Source organism: Stigmatopora argus, chromosome 2, assembly GCF_051989625.1.
Source record: "Stigmatopora argus isolate UIUO_Sarg chromosome 2, RoL_Sarg_1.0, whole genome shotgun sequence".
NCBI classification, from domain to species: Eukaryota; Metazoa; Chordata; class Actinopteri; order Syngnathiformes; family Syngnathidae; genus Stigmatopora; species Stigmatopora argus.
In genome coordinates, this window is record NC_135388.1 from 15,561,539 (window position 1) to 15,588,317 (window position 26,779).

General features: G+C 36.6%; 2 protein-coding genes across 6 annotated transcripts in view; one reads left to right on the forward strand and one right to left on the reverse strand.

The window, feature by feature from the left end:
• The first annotated feature begins 1,869 nt into the window (after positions 1-1,869).
• On the forward strand, positions 1,870-11,211 carry LOC144065783 (receptor for retinol uptake stra6-like). Of its 2 annotated transcripts, XM_077588901.1 has the most exons (17): positions 1,870-2,114; positions 2,237-2,303; positions 3,841-3,926; positions 4,006-4,145; positions 5,737-5,903; positions 5,995-6,102; positions 6,439-6,503; positions 6,707-6,786; positions 6,891-6,952; positions 7,115-7,277; positions 7,363-7,438; positions 7,996-8,129; positions 8,999-9,116; positions 9,203-9,304; positions 9,451-9,614; positions 9,908-10,045; positions 10,609-11,211. In XM_077588901.1, the coding sequence occupies exons 1-17, from the start codon at positions 2,014-2,016 to the stop codon at positions 10,866-10,868; spliced, it is 2,031 nt and encodes a 676-aa protein (XP_077445027.1). In that variant the 5' UTR covers positions 1,870-2,013; the 3' UTR covers positions 10,869-11,211. The 2 variants fall into 2 exon arrangements, with proteins under 2 accessions (XP_077445027.1, XP_077445037.1); XM_077588911.1 differs by lacking the exon at positions 9,908-10,045.
• Positions 11,212-12,424: 1,213 nt separating this feature from the next.
• LOC144090669 (immunoglobulin superfamily containing leucine-rich repeat protein 2-like) overlaps positions 12,425-26,779 on the reverse strand; it is a 51,827-nt gene continuing 37,472 nt past the window's right edge. For 3 of the 4 annotated variants that reach the window (XM_077622382.1, XM_077622406.1, XM_077622399.1), the window contains one exon: positions 12,425-15,590. In XM_077622382.1, the coding sequence (XP_077478508.1) occupies positions 13,530-15,581 (2,052 nt within the window). In that variant the 5' untranslated portion in view covers positions 15,582-15,590 and the 3' untranslated portion in view covers positions 12,425-13,529. Of the gene's footprint in view, positions 15,591-16,751; positions 16,899-26,779 lie in introns of those variants that run through there. The other variant, XM_077622391.1, reaches the window with a different exon arrangement.

Genomic DNA, 26,779 nt, shown 5'->3' on the forward strand with positions numbered 1-26,779 from the left:
AAAAAATCTATTTTGTTTCTTATTTCTTGTCTTCATGTGTCATTATAATTATTTTTACACTCAATAGTCTAATATATAATTCATTTGAGTCCCTATCAAGTATTAGTAATCAATGTGAGCTTCGTAAAAAGACTTTAATGAGAAATAGATGTGTTGATATTATTCAATATACATAACAGCCCTTGGCTATAAAAAATGTAGTCCAATAGAGGATTGCCTAAATGTATTTACTTAAATGAGCTAAACTAGAACCGTTTCCCATCACACATATCCATTCACATTGTTTTGGTTGGAGTAAATTTTAAAAGCATTCACATGTTGAAAAATATATTTTCAATTGTTAGACAGTAGTTTGAAGAATTGTTCTCATGATCTTAGAGATTACCATAAAAAATAACAGCTTGTACTAAGTATAAGCAATAGTGTCTTGTGTTTTCGCCTTAATTTTTAGTGCAACTTTATGAATCAGTTTGCAAGATTACTCAGGCCTGCAAAATATTTCTTTATTGCAGCTCATTTCTGTCATAGTTTACCACTCAGATTCAATCAAACTGAAACCTATTCGAGATGATTTTTGGTCAGACTGGTAAACTGTTGTAGGAAATAATAAACAAATCATTTACTACATTTGCTTTAAAACCTATGCATATAGACCAGTTTATTGAAAATTCCTGTGGCTAAAAGGTTTCTGAAAACTTCAGGATCTTTCTGTCTGTTGTAACAACAACAAATACTGAAATTCAGTAGGGGAAAAATATGAAACTTCCACTTTTTTATTTTCGTGTTTTAAGCCAAATAAAACAATCACAGTTTTCCTCATCCTTAATTGTTGTTTTTTTCTTTCTTTTTTTAAATCACAATGCAATTCTTTAAACATAAAATTTGTGAATAAAATCTGTAACACACTGATGAAGGTTTTGTGATGCATTACAGCCGTTCAGTTGGTAACAAAATATATGTGTTGACTTACGTAATTAAAATTGCATGCAAGTTTTTCAAAGAAATGAGTGAACGTGCAAAGGGGACATTTTCACTTTCTCTAAATGAATCAAGGAATACACACTGGTAAGTTTATTTTTTCCTGCAGTTGGAAACAAAGCTCTCTCTTGTTTGAACTAGATTTTCATCTTATAATGGGATTAGTCTCTTCAGTAACAGGCAGAGCAAGGCATGAAGGTTAATTCCACATTGCAGCTTGAAAATCACATTCCATCAATTTTCACATACAGTTTTTTTGTAAGATATTATTGGATGTAATAAAATCTGAACTGATTTGAATTATTTATATCCACACAGCAATAAAAATAGGATTACAAAAAAATATAGTAGTTTAAAATCAATTAACAGACAAACATTCATTCATTTTCTGAAGCGCTTTATCCTCACAAGGGGGGGTGCTGGAGCCTATCCCAGCTGACTTCCAGGCAAAAGGCAGGGTACACCCTGAATTGGGGGCCAGCCAATTGCATGGCACGAGGAGACAGACAACCATTCACGCTCACACTCATACCTGGGGGCAATTTAGAGTGTCTAGCCATGTCTTTGGAGTTTGGGAGCAAACCGGAGTACCCGGAGGAAACCCACCCATGCAAACTCCACACAGGTGAACCGACCTGGATTTGAACCCAGGCCCCCGAAGTGTGAGGCTGACGCGCTAATCAATCTGGCGCCAATCAACCACAAATTGGCAAAATGTAATATCCTATTATAATAAAAAATGTTCTAAATTACATGGAAGCGATAAACAGCAAAAGAAAAATCAAAGTTCTCCCTCAATGTTAACTGGGTATCAGAGTTTACCTGAGGTCAAAATGTTCTTTCACCTCCACCTCCTTGTGCAGCAGTTAATCCAGTGTTTAATTCTTAACACTTACTGGAATGCATGGCGCAGTTTGGCCCCACCACCGCATCAGCACCAGAAAAGCTGGACACCGTTACCTGACTTGAAGGCAGAATAGGGTCAGAAGACTTTTTTGTATTGTGGCGTTTGTCAGTTTTCACTCAGTAGGAATAATGAATAACAGCAATGATGAACCTGAACCTTCTGAATATTCCTATTATGATTATCCTGACTGGTACTCCAACAATCCAGAGCCAACAAAGCCTCCCAAAGAGTGAGTATCGCCCTTAAGCTTTGATTTTTAAAATAAGGGGAAGCATTGGTTGCTTCGTTTTAATTGTGTTGTAATATAGTCCGAAAACAACAGTTTCTCTTTACCGTTTATTTCTTCTGCAGAATTATCTTACCTTGTGACCCAACAGCAAGTGACACCATCTTTCACACATGCATGATTTCTATATCTGTAAGTACAAACTGAAGGAAATGTGTTGAAATGAAAAACAACATAGCAAACATGCAGAAACTAGTTGTTGATAACCTGATTAGCAACAAATGATTCGATTATAACAGCTGAAATATTATACCTTACCTGTGTATATTCTATTTAAGCTTTAATGCCAGCAGCTGTTACTTGGGCTGGCACAAACACAGAATCCTTCTTGACATCCAACATCGCTCTAAAAATGGCCTTGGATGGGGAATACTAGCGCTTGTCCGCCATCTTGAATTCCACATTGTTTACATTTCTTTATGTTGATCTATATGACACCCAAAGGTTCGTCTGGAATTGACCGTTTCACCTTGTGTAAAAATCTGCAGAGGTTGGAAAAAAGCTCCCAGATCTATATTGACTAATAGAAAAACACACATCTGTTTTTTATTTAAATACTCAGGTCAAGTAGATACCGATGTATACGCAGCTGGGTATGATGACAATTAGACTTTTGTCAAGTAAATGATGATGACAAAGCCTATGTCCAATTATTATTGATTATTATACCTAAAAATCTATTAAAAACAGTACTGATGTAATGAGAATAATCAATCTATAATTCAAAAAAACTATAATTACATCCTATATGAGCACTTCACTCTTGCTTGTGACCCTTCTACACTTGCATAATTCTACACGTACAAGCACACGCTTGAAGAACAATGTTTCAGAACTTAGATAAGGACAAATTTGATAAATTTGTTATAATTCTACACATGTACAAGTACACGCTTAAAGAACAATGTTACAGAAATTAGACAAGGACACATTTGATACATTTGTTGTCGTAAAACTTTGTCCTTTGATGGCGTCAGTTAACAACTGAGTCGAAACCATAACAAGATTGATCAGGATGGGGTTGCTGTTACACTTGTTTGTCTGTTTCTCACAGTTCTACTGTTGAGAATTGGAAGGATTAGATATTCTGGTTGGAGTAGGAAATTTTTTCTTTGCAAGCAGTGGATTTTTGAACTTTGCACGGTTTGGGACTGCTAATGAACATTTTAGTGTATTGTGAAAGCATCTTAATTTTGTTCATTGATTTCATAGCATGGTTTTGACCAGCAAATTTAGTTTTTCAACCAAAAGAACAAAAACTTTAGTGTGCTACTTGAGGGCGTAATGAGTGTATTCTGTAATTACAGTTGTTATTCATTTTAACTCCTATTAAATTTTCTATATAATTTGATTTATAATTTTATAATACACAATAATTATGAATACTGTTTAGAAATAATACAATTTCTAATATTTACATTAAAATTTAGTGAGCAAAAATCGCCACTTGCCAAATAAAGGCTTAAAGTGTAAAGTAAAATAATTATTTTCTCTAAGTTACTAAAAAAAATAGTTAATTTTTGTTATTGAGCAAACAAGAGATTGAAACCAAACGAAGCAAATAAAAAAAGTGTATTAGAAATATCAAATCAGAAGCAATAATAATTTTTGAATACGTCTTGGCAGATGTCAAATGTGTTGAACAGACGTCTTCTTTTGATCCCTCCAGTTGGTGGTCACGTTAATTCTGGCAGCTCTCAGCAGGAGAAATAAACTATGCCAAGGATTTGCAAGAGGATCCTCCAGCATCTTTAGGTGAGTTCTCCAGTCAATTAGTGTTTGACATGTGATTCTAAGTTTGTTTGACTGTCGATGCCTCTGTGTGATCTCATAGTCCGACCAATTTCCTGGATCAGACACAGAGAAAGGGTGTGGTGATGGCTGTGTTTGGACTTGTGTTCAGCAGGCTGGCTGTGCTGGTGCTAGCACCAGATCCCCTGCCTTTCTCCAAAGACACATCACCTGAACTCAAAGGTCATTTATGCCACTTGAGACATGACTTGCAGTTTACTAGCAACAATTTCAGGATGCAACCACCATGGATCTTGTTTTGAGTCAAATAGGGTTCAAGCTTAATGATTGGATTGGATTGGATAACTTTATTCATCCCGTATTCAGGAAATTTCGTTGTCACAGTAGCAAGAGTGTGAGGATGCAGAAATGGAAAGGCATTTTAGACATAAATAGATAGGTAATAAGTAAGTTAATAAATAAATCCATGAATAAATATATAAATAAATAAGCGTGTTGCTGAAATATATATATATGCATATATAGTATATATATATATATATATATATATATATATATATATATATATATATATATATACATATATATGTATGTATATCTATGTATATATACATACTTATATATAAGCACATATATGACCCAAAAAGATGCGTACCCATGAAAATTTCAATTGTGACTTTGATTAAAAAGCTATTTATTTCAAATTACAACCACACATTATTCAGTTTATGGAAGACCATTCACCAGAGTTTCAGCTATTTCTGTCAATTTTTAGTCAATTTATGGCTTTCCCAAGATGTGTTCCAAATGTCCACCATTCCGTTGCAAGCAAACCTGTACTCGTCTGACAAAGTTGTCAATCACTTTTACAAACTCCTCTTTCGGGATGGCTCTTATTTTTGCTGTGATGGCAGTTTTCAGTTCCTCAATTGTTTCCACAAACAATTGAGGAACTGAAAACTGCCATCACAGCAAAAATAAGCGTGTTGGTGAAATATATATATATACATATATAGTATATATATATATACATATATATGTATGTATATATATGTATATGTATATGTATATATATATATATATATATATATATATATATATATATATATATATATATATATATATATATATATGTATATATATACATACTTATATATAAGCACATATATACATACATACACATAGATGTACATGCATGCATACGGTAGGTCTTAACATTTTTTTGTTAAAGAGCCTGACAGCTGATGGAAGGAAGGATTTGCGGAAGCGCTCCTTCCTGCAATGAGGGTGCCGCAGGCTATTGCTAAAAGAGCTTCGGAGGGACTCCACAGACTCATGCAGGGGGTGGGAGGTGCTGTCCATGATGGACATCATCCTGGTCAGCATCCTCCGCTCTCCCACTTCCTCCACAGAGTCCAAAGGACAGCCCAGAACAGAGCTGGCCCTCCTGACCAGCTTATTCAGCCTGTTCCTGTCCCTCTCCGTGCTCCCGCATCACCAACAGACCACTGCACTGTAGATGCCACCACAGTAATGAGCGAATAACATCGAAATAAAGTGGATTGATATTCACTGTATAAACAATTTGGATAGGATTCATGACCATTACACCAAGACTGAATGGAAAATTGAATTGAAAAAGTGCAGTTGCTCTCTTTCCACTCCACAGATATTCTGTAAATGCTATGAACAATTGTTTAGTTACCGAAAACTAAATAGTGAGTCTTTATTTTCCCAAAATAATCAGATGGTTTTGATTTTTTGAATGATTTTCAACAAATGTTTTATCGTTCTGATTCCCATGTTTGTTTAGAGCTCATGAAGATCATCGCCATATTCTACTATCCACTTCTCTACTACCCTCTGATGCTTTGTAGCACTTTGCAACTTAAAGCTGGTTATGTGTTTGGCACTTTATTGTCCCTCACTCATTTTGGTGTCCAGCTGTGGCAGAAATTGGACTGTCCGAAGACTCCGGAGGTAATGCATTGAGCGTTTGAAAAGAAACATTCTCCCCTCTCTATGTTGAGTAGATAACTGACCTGTACACATTACCCCTTTCTTTTCACAGCTGTATAAGTTCTACTCTTTGCTTGCAAGTTTGCCTCAGCTATCCTGCCTCGCGTATCTTTGTATCCAGTTTCCTTTGTTGTTCTTTAGAGGAACAAAAACTGAAGAGGTGAGAAGTGTTTTTCAATGGTCTCTTTGTCCAATAAGCAGGCTGGAAGTGAAAAAAATGGCAAGCATAGCATTCATGATTACAGTAAGGAGCTTTTTGTGAGCATAGTGAATGGAAATACCTTTACACAGATTACAGAATACATCAAGTGTGATGGTTATTCCTAATCACATGCACTAAACATGAATGCAAATGTTGTTTTTTTCTCAACCATAGTGTTTGTGAGCAGTTGGTGGTCGGACTCATTTTGAGGAAAAAGAGTTTAGGCAATTATGCTGTATAACGGCTGTAAATTGAAGAAGTACATCTTACTACTCTTATTTATTTCTCTCCCAGGACCTTGACAGCAGTTACTACAGCGACTATGTGAAGTCACTTCTGAAGAAGTCTTCTGCAGTTAGGTGGCTACAAACCATTTGCTTGTTATGTATTTTAGTCAACATAATTACAATAAATCTGATGACATCTGCTCAATTAATGGGAATGTATGTTTTCAAAGGCCTGGACGACTAGTCATTTTGTCTGTTATTTACCTTTACATTTCTGAGCTGCTGAATACAATTTTAGTGATTTGTTACTCGGCGTTTCTCTTTAAAAAATGCAGGTCCACATTGCCTGAAAAAGCCACACTGATGGAGAGACTACTTCAAGTGCCTAAAAGTTACATTTATATTCCAGATAAAGGTGTGGGCATTTTGAAATACATATCAAACATACCGTGTCATTTTTATTCTCAGCTCCTCTTGGCTTTTAATTCAATATTTATTTATTGTTTCTTTTTGTCTCAGTGTTTTGTTTTCCACTAAAGCTGGCCGTATCAGTATTTGTGGCTTTGGTGGCAATCTACCATGTAAGTGGTATTTCATATTTGAACATAGCATTTTTTTTTACAATGTACTTGAAGAGTAGAAATTTTAATATAATCCTTTGTACTCATGTGGATGAACAAAGCACAGGAAAAATGATAATTGAAATAATACGTGTTTACCTTTATCTATTATTTTCCTTTTAGACAGCACTTTTATTAGTTGTACTGGTCATCCCAACACTCCATATAGTGCGTGCTGGTATTGATGAGAATATTGCCTTCCTCTTACTGGGATTTGGGATTGTCCTTTCTGATGACAGAATGGAGGTGGTCCAAATCGTCACTTTTTACACTTGGCTGGTGGAAGGTTTATCACTATTTTTTATTGAAACTCTCCTGTACTGTGATTTGTCTCGATACTAAAATGAGTTTGTTTTTTGCAATGTTTTTAGTCTGCTACCTCTGTGCAATGACCCTGTCTTGTGTGGTCAGCCTGCTAATGCTCATCAGGACCATGGTACTTCACAGGTAATGAAATCCTAGTTTTTTCAAGCTAGTATTGCATTCTTGTAGTCTGGAAAATACGGTATGTTTCTACATTATTGATTTATTTTTCCGTCTGCTGTTATTTGTGCACTATGTGGTGAAAGCTTTAAATCTCATTATACTTGTATAATGACAATAAAAGCATTTAATTCAATTCAATACATACATGCATAAGTTTTTAAAAGATACTCAGCTTCTGTGTTCCAGATTACACAGGCTGGCCTTATTAGGAACCATGGTAAACTGTCCATAGTTGTTAATATAACGGAGGTTGAAGCAGAGCAAGGGTGTCGGAACTGGTCCTGATGGGTCGCAGTGGGTGCAGGTTTTCATTTCATCGGATGAAGAGGATACATTTTCACCAATCTTGTATATTAAAAGTGTAATCAATTGAACTGGATTAGTGGCAACAAAACCTGAACCTACAGAAGCCATTTGTGGAATAGCTTGGAGACCCTTGCTGTAGAACATGGATGTATTGTTACTATATGTATTGGAAAATGACCTTTTTCACAATTTCTCTGGGTTCTGTGTTTCAGGTCAAACCTAAGGGGGCTTTACAAAGGAGAAATTTATAACCTTTACAACAGTAAGAAGAGCCTTCATCCATCTAGATCTGGTGTTGTCTGTTGGATGGGCTTGACTGGATATCAAGCAGCCATCATTTGTCTAGGTAAACTCCAAAATAATTGGCATTATTATATCATGCACTTATAAGTATGAGGTCCAGTTGGAGCAAACAGGACTCAATCTCTCCCCATAGCATCATTAGCCAATTTAGGTCAGGCATTTGATCACTTTATCAAATCAAATCAAATCAAATCAAAAGCCTTTATTGTCATCATACACAACTGCGTATAACGAAATTGGTGATGCTACTCCAAGCTTTTCAAAGTGTGTTTTCCCAGTTAGAAAAAACATAAATAGTAGTATAAAAGTATAAAAAGTCACATCCCGGCTAGGTGAGTTCTAAAATATTGCACAGAATTCTAAAATATTGCACAGATTCTGAAATATTGCACAGATTCTAAAATATTGCACAGATTTCTAAGATATTGCACATTGTTATTGCACACCTGGAATTTATTGCACAGAAGGGATTGTGTGTCGTGCTAGCTCAAGTTCAGAGTCCTGATGGCTGTGGGAAAAAAAAACTATCCTGAAGTCTATTTGTCCGTGCTTTGTGAGCCCAAAACATACTCTATAATTTTTTTGTTTGTCAGCACATTATGACTGCTAACACTGATTATGTATCAAAATTCAACAGCATCAATCTAGTTCATTTATTTATAAACTGATTTTTATTCATTAGTTGTTCTCTGGCACACAAAGCACCAGCCAGTAGTTTAGAGTGGTGTAAAACCTCCAGTTTCTTACCTAGGTCTACAATGTCTTGTGTGTCTTGTGTCGGTCTTGCTACTGCAGCCTAGAAATTTCACGAAAACGGGATGAAATAATTTTAATCTAATCTAATCTAATCTCACTGCAACACACTACAAGAAAAAACACACAAATCATTTTTTTCATGCAATATCTCGGCAGGTATGGTGATCCAAACGGTTGTGTTTTTCATTTGCTTCCTGTTCTTGGTCTTCCTTATCATCATCCCCATCTTTTACGGACGTAATTTAATGGTCTTTGAGATTGCTGGAAAGGCTTGGTGAGTCAGCAAACATCCATTGACTTGAATCTTTGTCAGAATGATTCAACATTTAACAGGTTTTTTACTTATGTGCAATCCATCAGGCCGGCATGGGTTTCAGTCATCCTGATCACAGTGCTCCAGCATGTTGCTGCCAAGTTTGCTTTTGTCAAAAAAGACGCTGGCACCAGAGACTTGAATAACAGGTAGGGCATAAGTATTTGAGTTTAAAGGATTCCTCATGCTGAATATGATATATATACTTGATGCCAAAGTACCTAAAAATTCATGATCACTGGAAATTGATTATATTTGAAATGTTCTAAATTGAACTTTTTTCTTGGATTTCCAGGGAGAGTTTGTTCCTTTTAACGTATCTGCTGTTTCTCATTAATACCGTGGTGGGACTGATAGTAGCCATATGGAGAATGGTTATTACTGCGCTGTTCAATATTGTGCATCTTGGGCGGGTGGACATCAGTCTTTTGCATCGCACTGCAGAAGTCTATGACCCAGGTATAAATAGTCCAATTCTTTTTGGCTTCCAGACTTCCTATTATTGTTGGATATTTTATGCAATGTGGTTCACTAAAGGTTACATTTGTTAAGTTGGTCTTTTCTTTTGTTGCATAATTGATTTTTTGCCATATGCTGGCTTACATGTATATTATCCAACCTTGCAGAATATAATTTTTTTTAGTTCTTTCAGTTTGATTGAGAGACATTCAAAAAGTATTGATGAAATCAAATGAAATCTTTTTGAAGTAGGGGCACAAATCATTGCCATTGTGACTTTTGGCCCTCCTCAGCATACCACTACTACACACACTTTCTGAAGGTGGAGGTGAGCCAAGCACACCCAGTGATGAAAGCTTTCTGTGGGTTGCTGCTGGATTTAATGGTCGAAGGTGGGCGTGTGGGCCAAAAAATTAGTGATGCGGAAGAAGGTACACACACTTGCGCTCAATAGAAAAAATATATATTCAAAAAAAAGTATGTTTCTGTCACTATATGACATTCTTAGACATCCAATACATTTATGCAATCATTTGTCCTACTTGCTATTTATTTTATTTTTGTTTGAGACACTGCATAATTCAACTGTAACATAATGGTAATTATGCATTATACATTTTAGGCTGCCTTTTAGATAAGCGTATAAAAACCTAGAGTCAGGCAAGACGCATCTTTCACCAAATCCCGCGCCACAACCACCCAGTAAAAATGTTGAATTTTATTGGATGGAAATCTTAATTATGTAGATTCTGGCCTCTAAATCTTGTAATTATCTTGTAATCTATATGTAGATGGCAAAGATCATTGAGGTACATTATTATAAATATTTTTTCTTACAACCAAGTGAAATTGGATAATTTTCTGTTACACCCTTGATCATTTAAGCACCGCAATTTTTTTTCCAGATACAGTACAGCCTTGAGTGTGTTCATAGACCTTTTGGCACTCAAAATAAAGAGATTTTACCCTAATTGTAGACTCTTCAAAATTGCAGGGATTCAAGAAAACTCCAAGAGCAGATCGACCAGCAGTCGCAGGATTCGCTATCGTTGGCAGCTGGTGTACACACTGGTCAACAACTCCTCCCTTTTAGGCTCTAGGAAGCACTTTCAGACAACGCCAAGTTTGGAGAGCATCTTGAACGGCAGCCCGAAAAGAAGCAAGCAAATGAGCGCCAAGAGAGAAGTAGCGAAAGCATCATCCATTGAGCCTAATCAGCCAGGTGAGAAGCAAGATAAAGTAGTTGAAATTTGAAATCCGATCTTTACAGCAATTTGGCAATATTCTTCAAGAGAATTCATTACATTTTGCGTGAATGCACAAAACTATTGTGCAATTTCAAAATAAAATGACAGATCCAGAAAATGTATTTACATTTTAGGGGATTTCATAACTTGGATCATGTTTTCATATATTGGAACAAATATTTGCATATTAATAAGTTTCACAACCAGAAAATGTCATATTTAGAGGCATTTGTAATTAGGGGTACCACTGTCTGGTTTTTTTCTGTACATCTTCACAATAGAATGTTTGTGATTCACTCATATGTATGATATATTTGAAATCCAGAGTTATACACATCTCTCTCTTCAGCATCTAAGCTTCTAATAACCCATTTCTTAAGTTCAACAGATTTGTTTATCAGCTCTGAAGTTAGTTTTATTGAGTTATGATAACAAAATAAAAATTCACCTTTTTTCTGGGTCTCTTTTTTGATGATTCATCAGACAGCCTGGCTTTAGTTGCAACATTTTCAGCCTACTGAGTAAGCCTATCCTTCTATAGTTTATAATATACAGGTGTCAGTTGGCCTTTGTGCGACTGACAGTCAGCCAAAAGGTCGGAAGTCCACAGACCCCCTGTTGTTCCATATTGACATGCACAAAGAGCATTTGATCAGGAATGATCAATAGCAGCATGACAACTGGATAAATGAGGTCAAGCTCCAGTTCCACAGAACGCTTTAGGTTGAAACAAACAGATTGAAAGTGCAGTAAACCTTTGGGTTTTACATTATTTACACAAAAGATACAATGCCTTGAAATGGAATAAGCCCTTGTTCAGCCTTTGATGAGGGAGGGAGTTTGAAAGGCCTTCAATAACCTATACTAAGCAAGGATCCGCTTTTTCTTATTAGTTTTTTAATGGAGCTGCAGCATATACAGTTGTAAAGATTTTGGGAATCGAGTAAAAGAATAATGAAGGCAGTAAATCCAACTTTAAATGACAATAATATACCATAGAATAAAAGTACTTAAAACAAAGTCTCATATGATCTGAAAAATACAGTTTTTTTTAACTGCAAATGACATGCTGTTCGTTAGCCTGTAAAAATCCATATAAAGCCGCACTGGACAATAAGCCACTGGGTTCAACAGAGAGGAAAAAAGTAGCGCTTGCTTCTCTGAAATATGCGGTACTTACTTGCACCATGCAGATGTGGTAAAAACAGTTGCCTTAAATCAAATACATGAAAAAGCAAAGTTTGAACAACAACAAAAATACATTTTGGTGTGGACTGATTCCTGATGATTGATGACTGATGATATATATATATATATATATATATATATATATATATATATATATATATATATATATATATATATATATATATATATATATATATATAAATGTATAAATGTATATATATATATATATATATATGTATATATATATATATATGTATGTATAAATGTATATATATATATATATATATATATGTATATATAAATATGTATATATATATATATATATATATATATATATATAAATGTGTAACATTAGACATGACATGTTAATGGAATACATGTATACTTATTTTTTGCCAATCCCAAGGTATTGGTAAACAGCGACAGAATGTGATGGATTGTATTAATTTTGCTTGTATAGAATTTGACACCCACAAACCAAGTTTATATTTTTAATAGCACATGGCCGACATATTACAGTAGTTAGATTTGGTATCACCTAGTAACAACACAGTTCTGTTATGTTACAGTCATCAAATACCTCTATTACGGTTGTGTTCAAAACAATCTCAAAGTCTTAAGTTGACAAAACAAAAAAGGGTTGATTTGGTTTGTTTTTCCGTGACCGAATTATTAACAATGTTTCTTATTACGGCTTCACATCTATATTGCATGAAGTTAAACAATTTCTAGGACATGTTCATTGGGAAGAGAGCGGTTACACTACATTTCATAATTCCTCTGTCTCTCTTAGTTTTACATAAGAAACATTGGTTTTATCCCATCAAAAAGTGTTGTATCATTGAATAGCTTTCAGAATGATTTTGAGCTGTTCTCTCTATTTTTGGTCAAACACAATGCTGTCTAAAATGAAGACAACACTGCATATATTTTAAGCCACATATAGAATACACAGCTGGGGTGCCACAGCAGACTATCAGGCACCACAATAAAATTACTTGGAGCACATAGTTATTTTATACTGTACTTTTTTACAGGTTCTTGGCACATGTTCGCAATTCTCAACATTTATGATAACACAATATCGATCACTTTGCTGTGTATCACTAAGCAATATTAGAGGACAGTCTTAATGACTTTGGCACTAAGCAACAACAGCTGCAGTAGCTTTAAATCTGTCCCCCCCCACCACACTACCTGCAGTACAATTGGGTACATTCATTAAACATTGCCCAATCATCTAGTTCATTAGTTGCGTGGTAAATTAACGACTATCTTGGACCCTCATCGAAGAGAATACTGCGTATGATTATAAGAAATATTTCTTAAATACACATTATTTCTCTTCAAGACTTGAGAAAATTCACATAATACAACACGCCGCAACACATTTGACATCAATGGCACAACATGAAGCATCGTATTGTATTTTCCAAAGTGCACTTTATAAAATAGCATACGCGACTGTTTACTGGTATTGTTAGTTATTGATACTCACAGCTTCGGCCCCTAAAGAAAGCCTATCACTGTAGTCTGATTCAATTTCGCAATCATCCAGATTGTCTCTCGATTGAGACAATGTGACAGTCTCGGTCGCAACGCTTTCTTCCGTATCATCCTCCTTCTCTCCATCCAGACTCTTCGTAGCAACATCTTCATTCAATTGACCGATACTCATATTCCTTTGCGAGTCTGTCAGTATTGTGATATTGATGTTGGTGGCCCGGTCTCTCTCTAAATCCATTTGGTACTGGTTTTTGGCTTTTAAGATCAGCTTGTATGTCTTGCTATGGTATTTGTACACCAAGTGGAAGCACATGGCTCCCAGAAGAGGCACGGTGGATACAGTCAGAAGGCAGATACTGACTGAGATGATGATGATGAGATTAGGCACCTTCCTTTTGGTGGTGAAGAGCACTTGCACCTCACAGTCTTCCTCCTTGTAAGTCAAACACAGGGAATAATTGGTACCAGCTCGCAAACCACTGAGTACGTAAGTACTGAGACCCTCTTTAACCTGAGACCACAGTACAGGTGAGGGATTGTGAGCAGTGGTAACACACAGGTACAGTCCTTGTGTCGTGATTTCCTCATAGTTGTTTTCAGTGACATTGTGAGGGCTTTCCAACGATGCAAGAATAGAGGCAGTCCGGTTTACCCGCCTGTATTTGGGCATAAGGAGAGGATTGAGCCGTATGGTTGCCTCTGTTTCGGATACCCAAAGGGAAATGACGCCAAAGTCAAACATGTAATGATTTTTATCAGCCGAGCTCTCATTTAAGACCACATTGGAGATGTGTAATTTTTTTGTTCTAATTCCACATTTAGAAGGATCTTCAAAAGATTGGGGGTTGATCTCTGTATTGAGCAAGTAAGGGTTGGATACAGATTCAAAATCTGAAGTTTTAGTTATAGAGAGTGATTTGACTCTTTGTTGCGTCCCATTGTATGGAGATGTTGTGATCACATCCATTGCAATTTGTTTTTCGGTTAAAGGCCACACTTTGAAAGAAATCGAGTCCGCTGCAGTTCCAAATTCGTTTGAGGCGGAGCAGCTGTAGTCACCACTGACTTTAGTGATCAGGTGTGAGATGAGAAGGGTTCCGTTATTAAAGATTTGGACCGAGTATTTTGACAATAAGGATGTGTCGTTTAACTCGGCCAAGTCATCCTCTGTAAAAGACTGGTTTAGTTCTTGTGCTAGACTGCGAATAGTCCATGTGACCAATGGCTTTGGGTTTCCTTCAAATTCACAATTTATAATCAAAGTGTCACCCACGTACAAAGTTGTAAAGTCAATATTTGGCACAGTCCATATTGAGACATTTGGGTTGGTGCATTTTGACTCGGGTAAGTTCACTATCAGTTCCCCTTGAAGTGTCTTCGGAGTAGCGCAATTAATAAACTTCTCTTCCGGGATGGAGACACTAGTAGTTGAGAGCCAATCTCTGAACCAGTCGATGTAACAAGTGCACTCAAAAGGATTGTTGAAGATTTGTAAATGGGACAGAGAAATCAAACCATCAAATGTCCCCTCAGCAACAGTTGAAAACTTGTTATTGTTAAGACGAAGAGAACGCAGATTTTTTAGACCAACAAAGGCATCTCTGGGCAGACTGATCAACTCGTTGTGGTTCAATTTTAGCATCTGCAGCTCTGGGAGACTCTGCAGATCCCCCCATGGAAAGTCAGATATTTTATTATGGCTGATGTCCAAATTACGCAGTAGAACCATGGGCGAGAGGCTTCCGGGAGCAATAAAAACAATTTCATTATAGGCCATCCATAGTGACATCATCTGGGTGGTATTTTTAAAAATGCCTCGTCGAGTCAAACTGATCTTGTTTGCTGACATACCTAAAATATTAATATCAGGAGGAAAAGTAATTGGGATTTCGTCCAAGTCTCTGTAGGAGCAATCTGCAAAATTATGTCCAAATTTCACAGAGCAAGTGCAAACTGATGGGCATGCCAGTGAGTCACTGAAGAGGGGGACTAACACTAATGTTAAAATTAGGACTGGCACAGCCATTTTCAGCTCCTGTAAAAATCAAAATCAAAAAAAGACAGTTCAGTTGAAGGATTCATTTTTTTTATATCTACAAATAAAATTTGATTTTCAGCGTTGTGTTAATTAGTAGTTAAAAAAAACTTAAAGTGGTGATTTTAGAGATAGTGGTCATTCAAAATAAAACCGGATTGTTAACAGACTTTATAACGGAAACACAATGCAGAACTCAAGACAGACATATTCAGTGTGTATGAGTTAAAATTTCATATTAAAATTTAACTTTCATTCTAAATGTATTGTGTGTTTATGTTTTGATTATGATAATCAAAAGTGATCAAAATTTACCAATAGTAGCTTTATATTTGAAACTAATATGAAATATATAGTGAGTGCATGCTTGTTGCTTCATTTGTGGAATGGTTTTTAATGACAGATCTCAGTCTTATTCAGAACTTTTAAGATTCAAACTTAATTACTATTTTAGTTATTGTGTGACTCATACCACTTAAATGTAGTTGTTCTCCTATAAAAACAAAACACATTAAGTAGCCTATATAAAAAAATATGGGTGTGCGGTTGTTATTTTGTAGACGTACAGAAATTGCAGAAAATGGTCTATGTATCCCAAAAATAGAATTCCTACTCCTTTGGTCTTTTCACACTTGAGAAGGAAGCCAAGGTTTAAAAAAAGATGAATCATTGTTTTAAACATTGAAATACTGTAGATTTGTCATTGTTCAAAGAACAATTGTTTCCTTAATTCTATTTTGGGAGCCCATAATTTCACTAATATCCCTGCTAATAAATTCATCATTCCCTGGTTTCTGTATCAACAACACTCATACCAAAACACAACAAACCCAGTAGTATCTGGATATTGTTCTGCCTTGGTACTGAGTCTGATAATAAAAAAAATCTCTTTGATATGCCACAATCTTTCCGGGAGGAGGTAAATGTTGTTGTTGTTGTTGTCATATGTGAAAGAGTGGCTGTCTCCAGTCCACGCAACACGCTGCGTGTCCTTGGTGAAGGTCCACGGATGACGAAGCTGCGCGGCAGATGTTGCTTTTAACCATAGCAATGCAGCAAACATCTCAACTATGAAGATTCCGCGCCGGTCACTATGCCCGTGGGCGAAAATTACCCCGTGAAAGATTAATGATGGTGGTGGAAAGATGATCTTTCTCTTACCTGCCTCCGATTTTTGGTTTTTTTTTCGGCCACACGGCTACGGCGGCGCTTGTTTGTTTATCCCCGTTCAAAAAGAACCTGGATTTTACAAGTTGGAAGAACGCATCTGTGCGTCTTTGCTGTCTGCTGTATGCAAGTCGAACAGCCCCCCATCCCAGCCGACCCCTCTTTGACACAATTGTATTGACGTGTCCGACCTAAAAATACTTCTTAAAGCGAAATCAACCCTGATCAGAATCTTATATAGAGATGCTAAAATGAGCGATATTGACACGAGACCATCATACAATTGAATTGAATGCTTTTATTGTCATTATACAAGTATATGATAAGATTTAAAGCTTCACCAAGAAGGGCACAGTTAACAACAACAAACTAACAGACAAATAAATAATCAACAAATAATAACAATAAATTATAAATAAATAATGAATCAACAATAAGTAGTTAACAACATAACTATGTAGGGAAGGAAGTGCACAAATAACAACAACAAAGTAACAGACAAGTTAATAATCAACAAATAATAACAATAAATAATAATTAAATAATGAATCAATGAAAAAGTAGTTAACAACATAAATATGTAGGGAAATACACAAATAACAACAAAATACAAACAAACATACAGAAAATTAATCACTGAATAATGATAATAAACATATAATCAATTAATAATAATGAATAAATATTCAATAAAGAAGTAATGAAATAATTAATCAATGAATAAGTAGTTAACAACATAAATATGTAGGGAAATGCATAAATAACAACAAAAAACAAACAAACATACAGAAAATTAATCACTGAATAATAGTAATAAATATATAATCAATAAATAATAATGAATAAATATTCAATAAATAAGTAATGAAATCATGAATCAATGAATAAGTAGTTAACAACATAAATATGTAGGAAAGTGCACAAAAAACAAACAAACATATGGAAAATTAATCATTGAATAATAGTAGTAAATATATAATCAATAAATAATAATGAATAAATGCTCACTAAATAAGTAATGAAATAAGAATCAATAAATAAATGAGTAGTCAACATAATAAATAAGTAGTAGTCAAGCTTAATAAGATAAAATAGCTTTGTTCATACTTTCAGGGACAACGAGTGGAAAGTTATTCGAATGTTGATATTTGAAACCGTAAGCCCATGATTCATATTTTTGGGTTATGAAAAAATAAACATTAGCAATTATTTTAACTAAAATTATGAGGAAAAGAAAATACACTCTGTTTACGACCACAACTAACACTCCAAATGAATTTTAATTTCATAGCATTTTACTCATTCCATTCTATTGATGCCAATAGACGCCCAATTAATTAATATTCGGTGCATGACATAGTTAAAAATAATGAATATCTTCTTTAGTGTGAAAAAACATTTGATGTTTTCCTATGTGCTTTTAAAGAGGAATCACTGTGTGTGTGGGGGATAATATTTTTATAAGTAACAAAAGTCTTTTAGTAAATTAAACCTGTGTAGGGTGAACTAGCTGAATATTTAGTTGCCTATTTAAAGAATGGAATGCGACTCATAGCTGAGTGGTTTGAGTGTTAAAACTGACGTCTACACATCCCAACCAGAAATGCAGCTTCTGCTTCTAAAGCCTTCAGAGGTAATAAACATCATTTTCAGATAGATGGCAGCAAAAGCATTGGTATTGCTATTCCTACCAGCCCTTTAACTACAGTATGTACTTATTTTATTATTGTTATTTTGCTAAATAAATTCTCGAAATATATTGCTAATACAAATGATATATATATATATATATATATATATATATATATATATATATATATATATATATATATATATATATATATATATATATATATATATATATATATAAATTATTTTTTGGCCATTGCAAGATTTCAGTCTATGATCGTGCAGCTGGTTGCCAGCTTCATGTTTTGATATGAGAGAGGTCAGGAGGCTACTCTCTTACCTTTTTCATGATCATCATCATTCACGTCTTGCGTGGAGTACCAGGCCTCGGGCACTGGATAATAATTTTTTTGGGGTGTTAATCAGTTTTGATCAAGGCAAAGAATCTTTGATTCATTTCATTCATTTTCTGAACCGCTTTATATGAATTTCTTAAAATGTTAACTCAACATGCTTTGCATGAGTAGTAGGTGTAACACACAAAAAAAATCACTTCAATAAAACAACCTTTTAGCTATAAAGCAGTAAAAAGAATTTACTGAGATTAGTATGTGCGTTTGAAGTGCTTTAAGATAACTCATTTAGAAAGATAAGGAAAATGATGTGATTGGACATCATATTCATTCCGATATTCCAATATTTATATACAGACTTGATTCAGGTACAGACTGTTTGTTCCTCATTACACACCAATGATGATGCTACAACAGGCACTTTTCATCTTCTTATACAGACTTTGACAAAACGATTTATAAACCAAAATTGTTATAGTTGGAATATTTCCTTCCTTTGTATTATTAAAAAAAACAAATTGGTTGATGCACACCAAAAACCACATATGATTACAATCTTACATATTTACATATGTATGTTCATTAACATGAATATAAATATGTTCATTAATATGTGCTGTCCCTTATCAAATAAATCAATCAATATAACAACAGTAAAAACCTGGGTTTTGGAGGTGTGCATTTTTCCACATATAACAACATCTCCAGTATATACTTTGTTTTAAGAGGAGTATGCATATTTACAAATATTCTTTTAGCATAAAATAATAAGAGTGCCAAGAGATAACCAACTAAAATTGAAGATACTTTTTCCCTTTTTTTCTTTTTGTGAGCAAACCTTGAAATTCAGCATGAGATCATATAATTATTGCCTTCACTGGTAGCCAGTGTCTCATGTTGGGTTGCTGATGATGAAAGATAGCTTCCGCTGACACTGCCCTGCATGACAGGGCACTGAATGATTGATGAACTACAATGTGTTTTTTTGCGGGCTCTAAGGACAGTTTTCCTCCTTTTACACATTCAAACTTGGTACAAAGGCATCCAAAGAGTGCAGCCGTGTGCCGCATTTCATCAGAATCTAGCCGAGGCAGAATTTAATCAAGTCGTCTTCCATTTTTCACCCAGCTGGAAAATTAAAGAGATCACGTGTCAATGGAAATTGCAGAGAAGCTTATCCTTATTCCCACCACCTTGCCTCTTGTGTGCACTATCCATTTCCCAGTAACTTACACCCCTCGCTAGAGGATAGCAATATGAATTTGGAGCTAATGCAGTTCTATTGCTCCTCTTGTGATGCCCTGCGGTATCGCTATCACTGTGCAGTATGGAGGGCTTGGAGGGCTTTGGAGAGCCTCATTTGCCTCCATAATCTTCCATAGTCATTGACATGCTGGCACGGTGGAACACACTCATGCACACGATGTACTGCGAAGGGGACAGGACATGTCTAAACAGTCCTCATAAATGGCTCTGCGCTGGCTTCAATTAACATAGTGAAGACACCGCATTATGCTAATGTGCTATGGTCGCACTCTGACTGAGCTGATGAATTGGACGATGTTTCATGACAAACTGAGAGTTAAAGGTAAGTGCATTTAATATTTCTCCGATAGGTGCCCTCCTCTTAAACTTTTTAGCTTGTGTTATAACGTCTTAATGATTGTCATCATTCAAGCGTGGAGACGTTAGGACACTGAAATTATGTCGGATTGCAAAGCAGATCGGGAGATATTGAGCACTTACCACATGGGGTGAATCAGGATGGGTTATGCGTTAAACCTGCAATCATGTTTAAGTATTTCTTTTCAAATCAAATGTGATTTTTTTTTCAGAGGAAGTTCCATCTCTTGGAGAAATACAGTTCATCAGCAAGGTCGGATGTTTGGAAATATACATAGATAAATCCTGTTGCGCTGAGTAAAATAGGGGGTGTCTAGAGATGGCACACCTGCATGCACTCACTCACTAAACCACAACCTTGGCTTTGTTCTAAAGCTCTTTTTTTCGACTTACACAGGCTCCATTTACTACTGATTGCCTGCGACTTGTGACCTTTGAACCCAATCCACACAGGTACAGCGGGAGGACCCGTCAATGCCTGGCAGCAGTTTTTTTTAAATACCTCTAGCCTGGTGGATAAATGATGGCCTTGGTGCACACACAAGTGCAAAGTGAAACCCAAACAGCCCCAAATCAAGACATGAAGGACCGAATTCAATCTTTTTTACACACCCATTTATCATGAACGGAGTATGTATTTTGTGCACACTAACTTCCGCAGTTTCAAAACAGATCGAAACACCAGCTCGTGTAAATGCCAACGATTTATAACGACAGACGATGACAAAGCAGCCGTCACAAAACACTGCTAATGAGCCACTATAGATGGCAATAACAGGTCCTTAGTGGTTGGGCTTCATATGTTTACATACACTATCTATCAAACGTTACGTTCGTGAAATTCGTGACGTACGGTTAGGAAAACGGGAACCCAATAATGTAATAAAGTACATGAAATAAAATGTGAACCTAGAAAATGATCATGACACTATCACTCCATGAGTTTTAATTTGGTAGGTAGTGAAGCCTGTACTTAAGGGATTAAAGCAGGACATTTTATGATTTTGATATCAGTGTAGTAAACCTTACTGCAACAGTTTGGAAAAATTGGGAGCTATAATTTGATAAAATTTGAACTGAACCCCCACACTAAATGTGCCGATGGACTTTATCATTCCAAACATACTCTCTGCGATCAACTAAAACATACTAACACATATTAGTCATACTCTGTCTAGTTGTTTTGACACAGTCCCCATGGAAACTATGCGTGCCCCAATGAGGTACATGGCATGCCCAGAATGTGACCTTAAATAAACAAAGCAGAACACACCGCCTGATTATAAGAGCACCTGCCCGCATGTATCCAACAAATAGAAAACACCCCTACCAATCTAAATAAACAGATTGTCTATGACATGAAAAGTACACCTCTGTGATCAGGCAAAGGTAAAAGAAAGCACATTCAATACATAGACAGATTTGAGTGTGTCAGTTTGAAATCTGAAGAAAAGCTGGAATGAAGTTTAAAAAAAATTAACCTCTTTTCTTCTTCCCATCTTATCCCTTGTTAGAGATACAGGTGATTTACTTGCACGTCCAAGCACCTGGGATAGTACCGCATGACCCTCTCACAACCTCCCATCTCACATAAATGTATTCATCTCATCTTCTCCGGCCAGAGAGGTTACAGCCTTATTGTGTCCTGTGCTGTTGCTGTCAGCTCAGCAGCCAGAAACCATAACTTGTAAGTGCTAGCGAGAGCACTAGGCGGTCAGAGGATGAGAGAACAAGAGCATGGAGGGGAAAACGAATGAGAATTGATGCCAAGGGGGAGGGGAAAGGTGAAGAGAAGTGTTCGGGGAAATAGAAGGGCACGTATATTCTGTAAAAGGGCATTGAAGATCTTGATTCATTGAAGATTCCACCACAATTTTAAGGGCCAGAATGGTAAAAGATGTTTATTTGTAAAGCTTAACATGCTAAAGTGCAAAGTACATTTGATAACCCAAACATGACAAATTGGACACCAGTACCAGAACTGGGTTGATATTCAACTTGCAAATGCCTGCTTGCCATGCTAAGGTATTTACAAGTCTTAATTTCAGATAAACCAAAGGTAAATGTTGATGTACAATAATTTACTATTATGTAAGAAAATATATACTCATTGCTCACATGACACATCAGCACAGGGGATCAATACTGAATTCTGTCTTCTACCATCGCATCTATTTCCTTAATGTCAACACAAATAATTCCCCCTATGGCAATATTTAAGGCTAAACAATAAGACAGCACCACCGTCATGGCCGACAACAATTGCTGTTTCATGTAATACTATACTCCACTGCTGTGGCCAAGTCTACAATTCAATTATAACAGAGCCTGTCAATAGGGTGGAAAAACAAATTTAACTAAAGAGTTTACAGATAAGGGGCAGTCAGATGTATGTATTTTATGCAGTTGTATTTTTACTGGCTCAGTTTAATGCATAAAATGAAAGTAGGGAAATATTAGAAAACATGTGACATGCAGTGTTATATATGACTAAACATGTTTTAACAGAATATGTTTATTTCCCTTCTGAAAGGAAAATGACATATTCTGTACTAAAAATAACAAAGGTTGTTGAAGGACCGTTTTGGTTTTTGGTGGTTTTACTACAATGGTTATTCTTGCCATGTTAGGTGCGTTACATTGCTGCTGTCACATTTTTCCACCAGAGTCCGGTTAATTAAGCACATCAGTTTCTTAATGTGATCACTTTTAATTAAAAGGAATTTTAATCAGAAGTGGTAACAGGAGGCTAGTAGTTGTGGCAATCGACGGAAGAATGTGACGAGGTCACTCCACAGCAGGCAGGTGCATGTGCAATGTGAATGCTTATACGTATGTATGTGTGCATGCGTACGCGCTTGCCCCCGAAGCTGCAGCAGCATGGTTTCCCTCACTTGATTTTTGTGGGTGCGTCTAATTAATATGGATGAAGCAAAGCCTTATGGACTCTGGTGCCTTTCATTCCATGACTATTAATGATTTTAATGAACTGGGCTAATAAGGCCGTTTTTCTCCGTTGAGCTCGAGAAGGGCTGTCCAACACATGCCAGGGTCACGAGAACGGGCTCTCCCCGCCTTCACATGGGAAATTAAAACAGCACTCACTAACCCATTAACGTCATTGTGTCTGCACTTATCAGTTGGGAGCTCCGTGTGACAGTGTTTATAACGAAAGAACGCCAAGAAGGCTATTTGAGGGAGTAGGTCATGTGATGTTACTTAGATTTGAGTAAACATTTTTATCATGAATCCAAAGCCCCATCTAATTCCGTGGTAAGCAAGGCATGCCTTGGCTATTGATTTTCGTCAATAGGCCACAAAAACAACACTTCCTAATGCTTATATTTGACAGAGACATATTATGGAAAATTGCCTTTTTAATTGCTTGCGTTAGTTATCCGTCTTTTTTTTCCAACAATGTATTTTTGAGCAAGTTTTTCTATATGGAGCTTTTATCGTACTCATCTATCCATTTTCAACACTACTTAACCATGTCACGGTCGTCGGGTGCTGAAGCCTTTCTCAGCTGACTCTGGACAAAAGACAGGCTACACCCAAATTGGTCGCAAGTCAGTCATAGGGCAGATAGACATCTATTTTTACATTCTGTCCACTTCCACTGAGTGGGAACTAATCCCAGGCTGCCTTTGCTGAAGTGAGGTGACTATGCCACTACACTACCACCTTTGTTGCCAATCCCATCCCAAATATATAGTGACACACAGTGGGCCAACGACTGGAACTGTGGCCAAGTATTCTGTATACTGGTGCTGGTGTTTGGTCGCTGCAGGTCTTGCCTCCAGTGATTTTGGAAGTACACATGACCTGTAAGAACCAGTTTCAATGGTCTGACTACACAATTTGAGATGAACAACTTATTTGACAGCGACTCCTGCCTTGCTCTGTACCCCTTAAAAGACCTAATTACAAGCATTTATTCTTAGTCATTAGATATGTTTTTCGTGTTTTTCACAAGTTTACTTCTTTATTCTTGGTTCTTTTAACCTGTTTATCCATTTTGTTGTGGTAGTCTTCATCATATTGATATTCAATACAGTCACTGTGGACTGTTGACAAACAAGTTTTGGCATGAATTGTAATGCACTTTGCAATCTTCCTGCACGTCCTTTGCCACTCAATGTTGCTCCCCACCCAATAATCCAAAATTTACCTTGAGAGCAAGTCGATGAAGTTAAATTTACAGGACTCATTGTTTTTCTTCATCTTGAAAACCCACACAGGCCCGGGAAGAACATGCAAACTCCACACAGGTGGACTGACCTGGATTTGAACCCAGGGTCCCAGAGCTGTGAGGCCAACGCACTCATACACCGGGCTGCCGCCTTGAAATCAAAGAAAAAATAAAAACAAAACAAAATGCACAAATATTGTAGCGAGCGACCCTGTATGAATGATATAGAAACATTTTGCTATGTTTCAACAAAGTTGGACACTGAAATAAAAAAGTAAAAATACGGATGAGTAATTCCACCAGAGTTGCTGTTCCTGCTTGTGGTAAACACGTGCAATTTTAAATCATGAAATCAACAGCCACAATCAAGACATTTTATATGTTTTGTGATACGAGCTTAGACGGATGTATTTTAAAAAGTTGTTTCGTTTATAAGGGTGAAACTGTGGTCTTCCTATCCTAGCGTAAATGCTTGTGACCTGTGCTGCCATTTGACACTGGAAGCAGAAGCCGTGAAGAATGGCATTGAGCCCATGGGGGGTCTCTGCCTCACACTGATAGGAAGGCATTGATCATAGGTACCGTGCTGCAAGAAATATTTCTGTCGAACCAGCATGCACCAATCACAGTTTGACCTGAACTGAGCCCGGAAAATGCTTATCCTTGACTTCAGTCTCATATCATCCCTCTCACTTTTTTTTCCTGACTGGCTGGGTCACATCATAGCAGAGTTGTTGGCCTTGTATTGGGAGATTTACAGCGCCATGTAGCCATCTGTTATGTAGCAAGTGCATAACGTACAGGCTCCTTCACCTTCTTCGTCATCCTGCTTTGTATTGTAAATGTGCCATTTGCATTCATGAAGGTATTTACATGCATTCACAGGCTGCAAACTATTGTATGTATACTGCTCCTCATGTCACAAAGGACAGTACTCAAGTCTTATAGAACTTTACCTGCATATCACCCCCAAAAACGTAACTATTATTACGTCTCGTTGATATGTCAAATGCGGAGGGACATTTGGCACTGAGAGTGGGAGTGTTTTGAAAGAAAGTTGTTGAAACGTTTAATAAAGCCAGTGAGTGATGCACTTGCACTGGAGAAAAACGGAGGACTGTAAACTAAATACAGTTGGCAATGGATCCTCGCAAGCTACCTACTGACCGCAACAAAAAAATGCTACCCTTGATGTCCTTATCAAGTAACAACATTGTAAAGTGACACCTATATTATTTTATTCATAACAACGCTGCATGGTTGTCAAGTAAAGTCAGATTGCCCTGGCAGCTGTAGTAGATACATCACCGTCAGCAAAAACTAAGAAAGAAAAACTGAGAAGTAGAGAGCATCTGTGCATCATATGCCAAGCTTCCTACTAACTTACCAGCTCACAAATAACAAATAACCCCCTTTCATTCTTTGAAAATTTCTTCTTAAGATAATTTTATGTATAACTATTATCTTTTACTTTAACAAATGTTTATATGATCAAATTTTTGCCAACAATAATTGTTTTGTAATTATTTATTCATTCATTTTCTGAACTGCTTTATCCTCACAAGGGTTACAGGGGGTGCTGGAGCACATCCCAGCTGACTTCGGGCACGAGGCGGGGGACACCCTGAATTGGTGAGCAGCCTATCGCAGGGCACGAGGAGACAGACAACCATTCACAGTCACACTCTTATCTAGGGGAAATTTAGAGTGTCCCACCAGCCTACCATGCATGTCTTTGGAATGTGGGAGGAAATCGGCATACCCAGAGGAAACCCACGCAGGCCCGGGAAGAACATGCAAACTCCACACACAGGCTCGATTCGAACCCACGACCTCAGAACTGTGAGGCTAACACCTCAGCCGCCGGGCTGCTGCTTTGTAATTATGCCTATTGAAATGTTAATAATAGCTGAAAAGCTAAAGTTACCTGTTGTATCATCGTTTTTTTGACTGACGTGTTAAAAAACTCAAATTGCTGGCATACAGAAAAAGGCTCACTCAAACTCATCTGTTAAACGTTTTCCCATTTTCTCTTCGCCAGCCTGAGTCAGATGACATTGAAGGACTTATTGCTGCGTGGCAGTACATTTTTTGCTGTGGTTAGAAGGTGTACTCAAGATAATTAACACAACACAACAAACCTAATGGTATCTCTGGTGACAATAATATAAGCCCCAAATTACTTACTATTTACAAAGACTGACCAAGGGGGGACAAATAAGGAC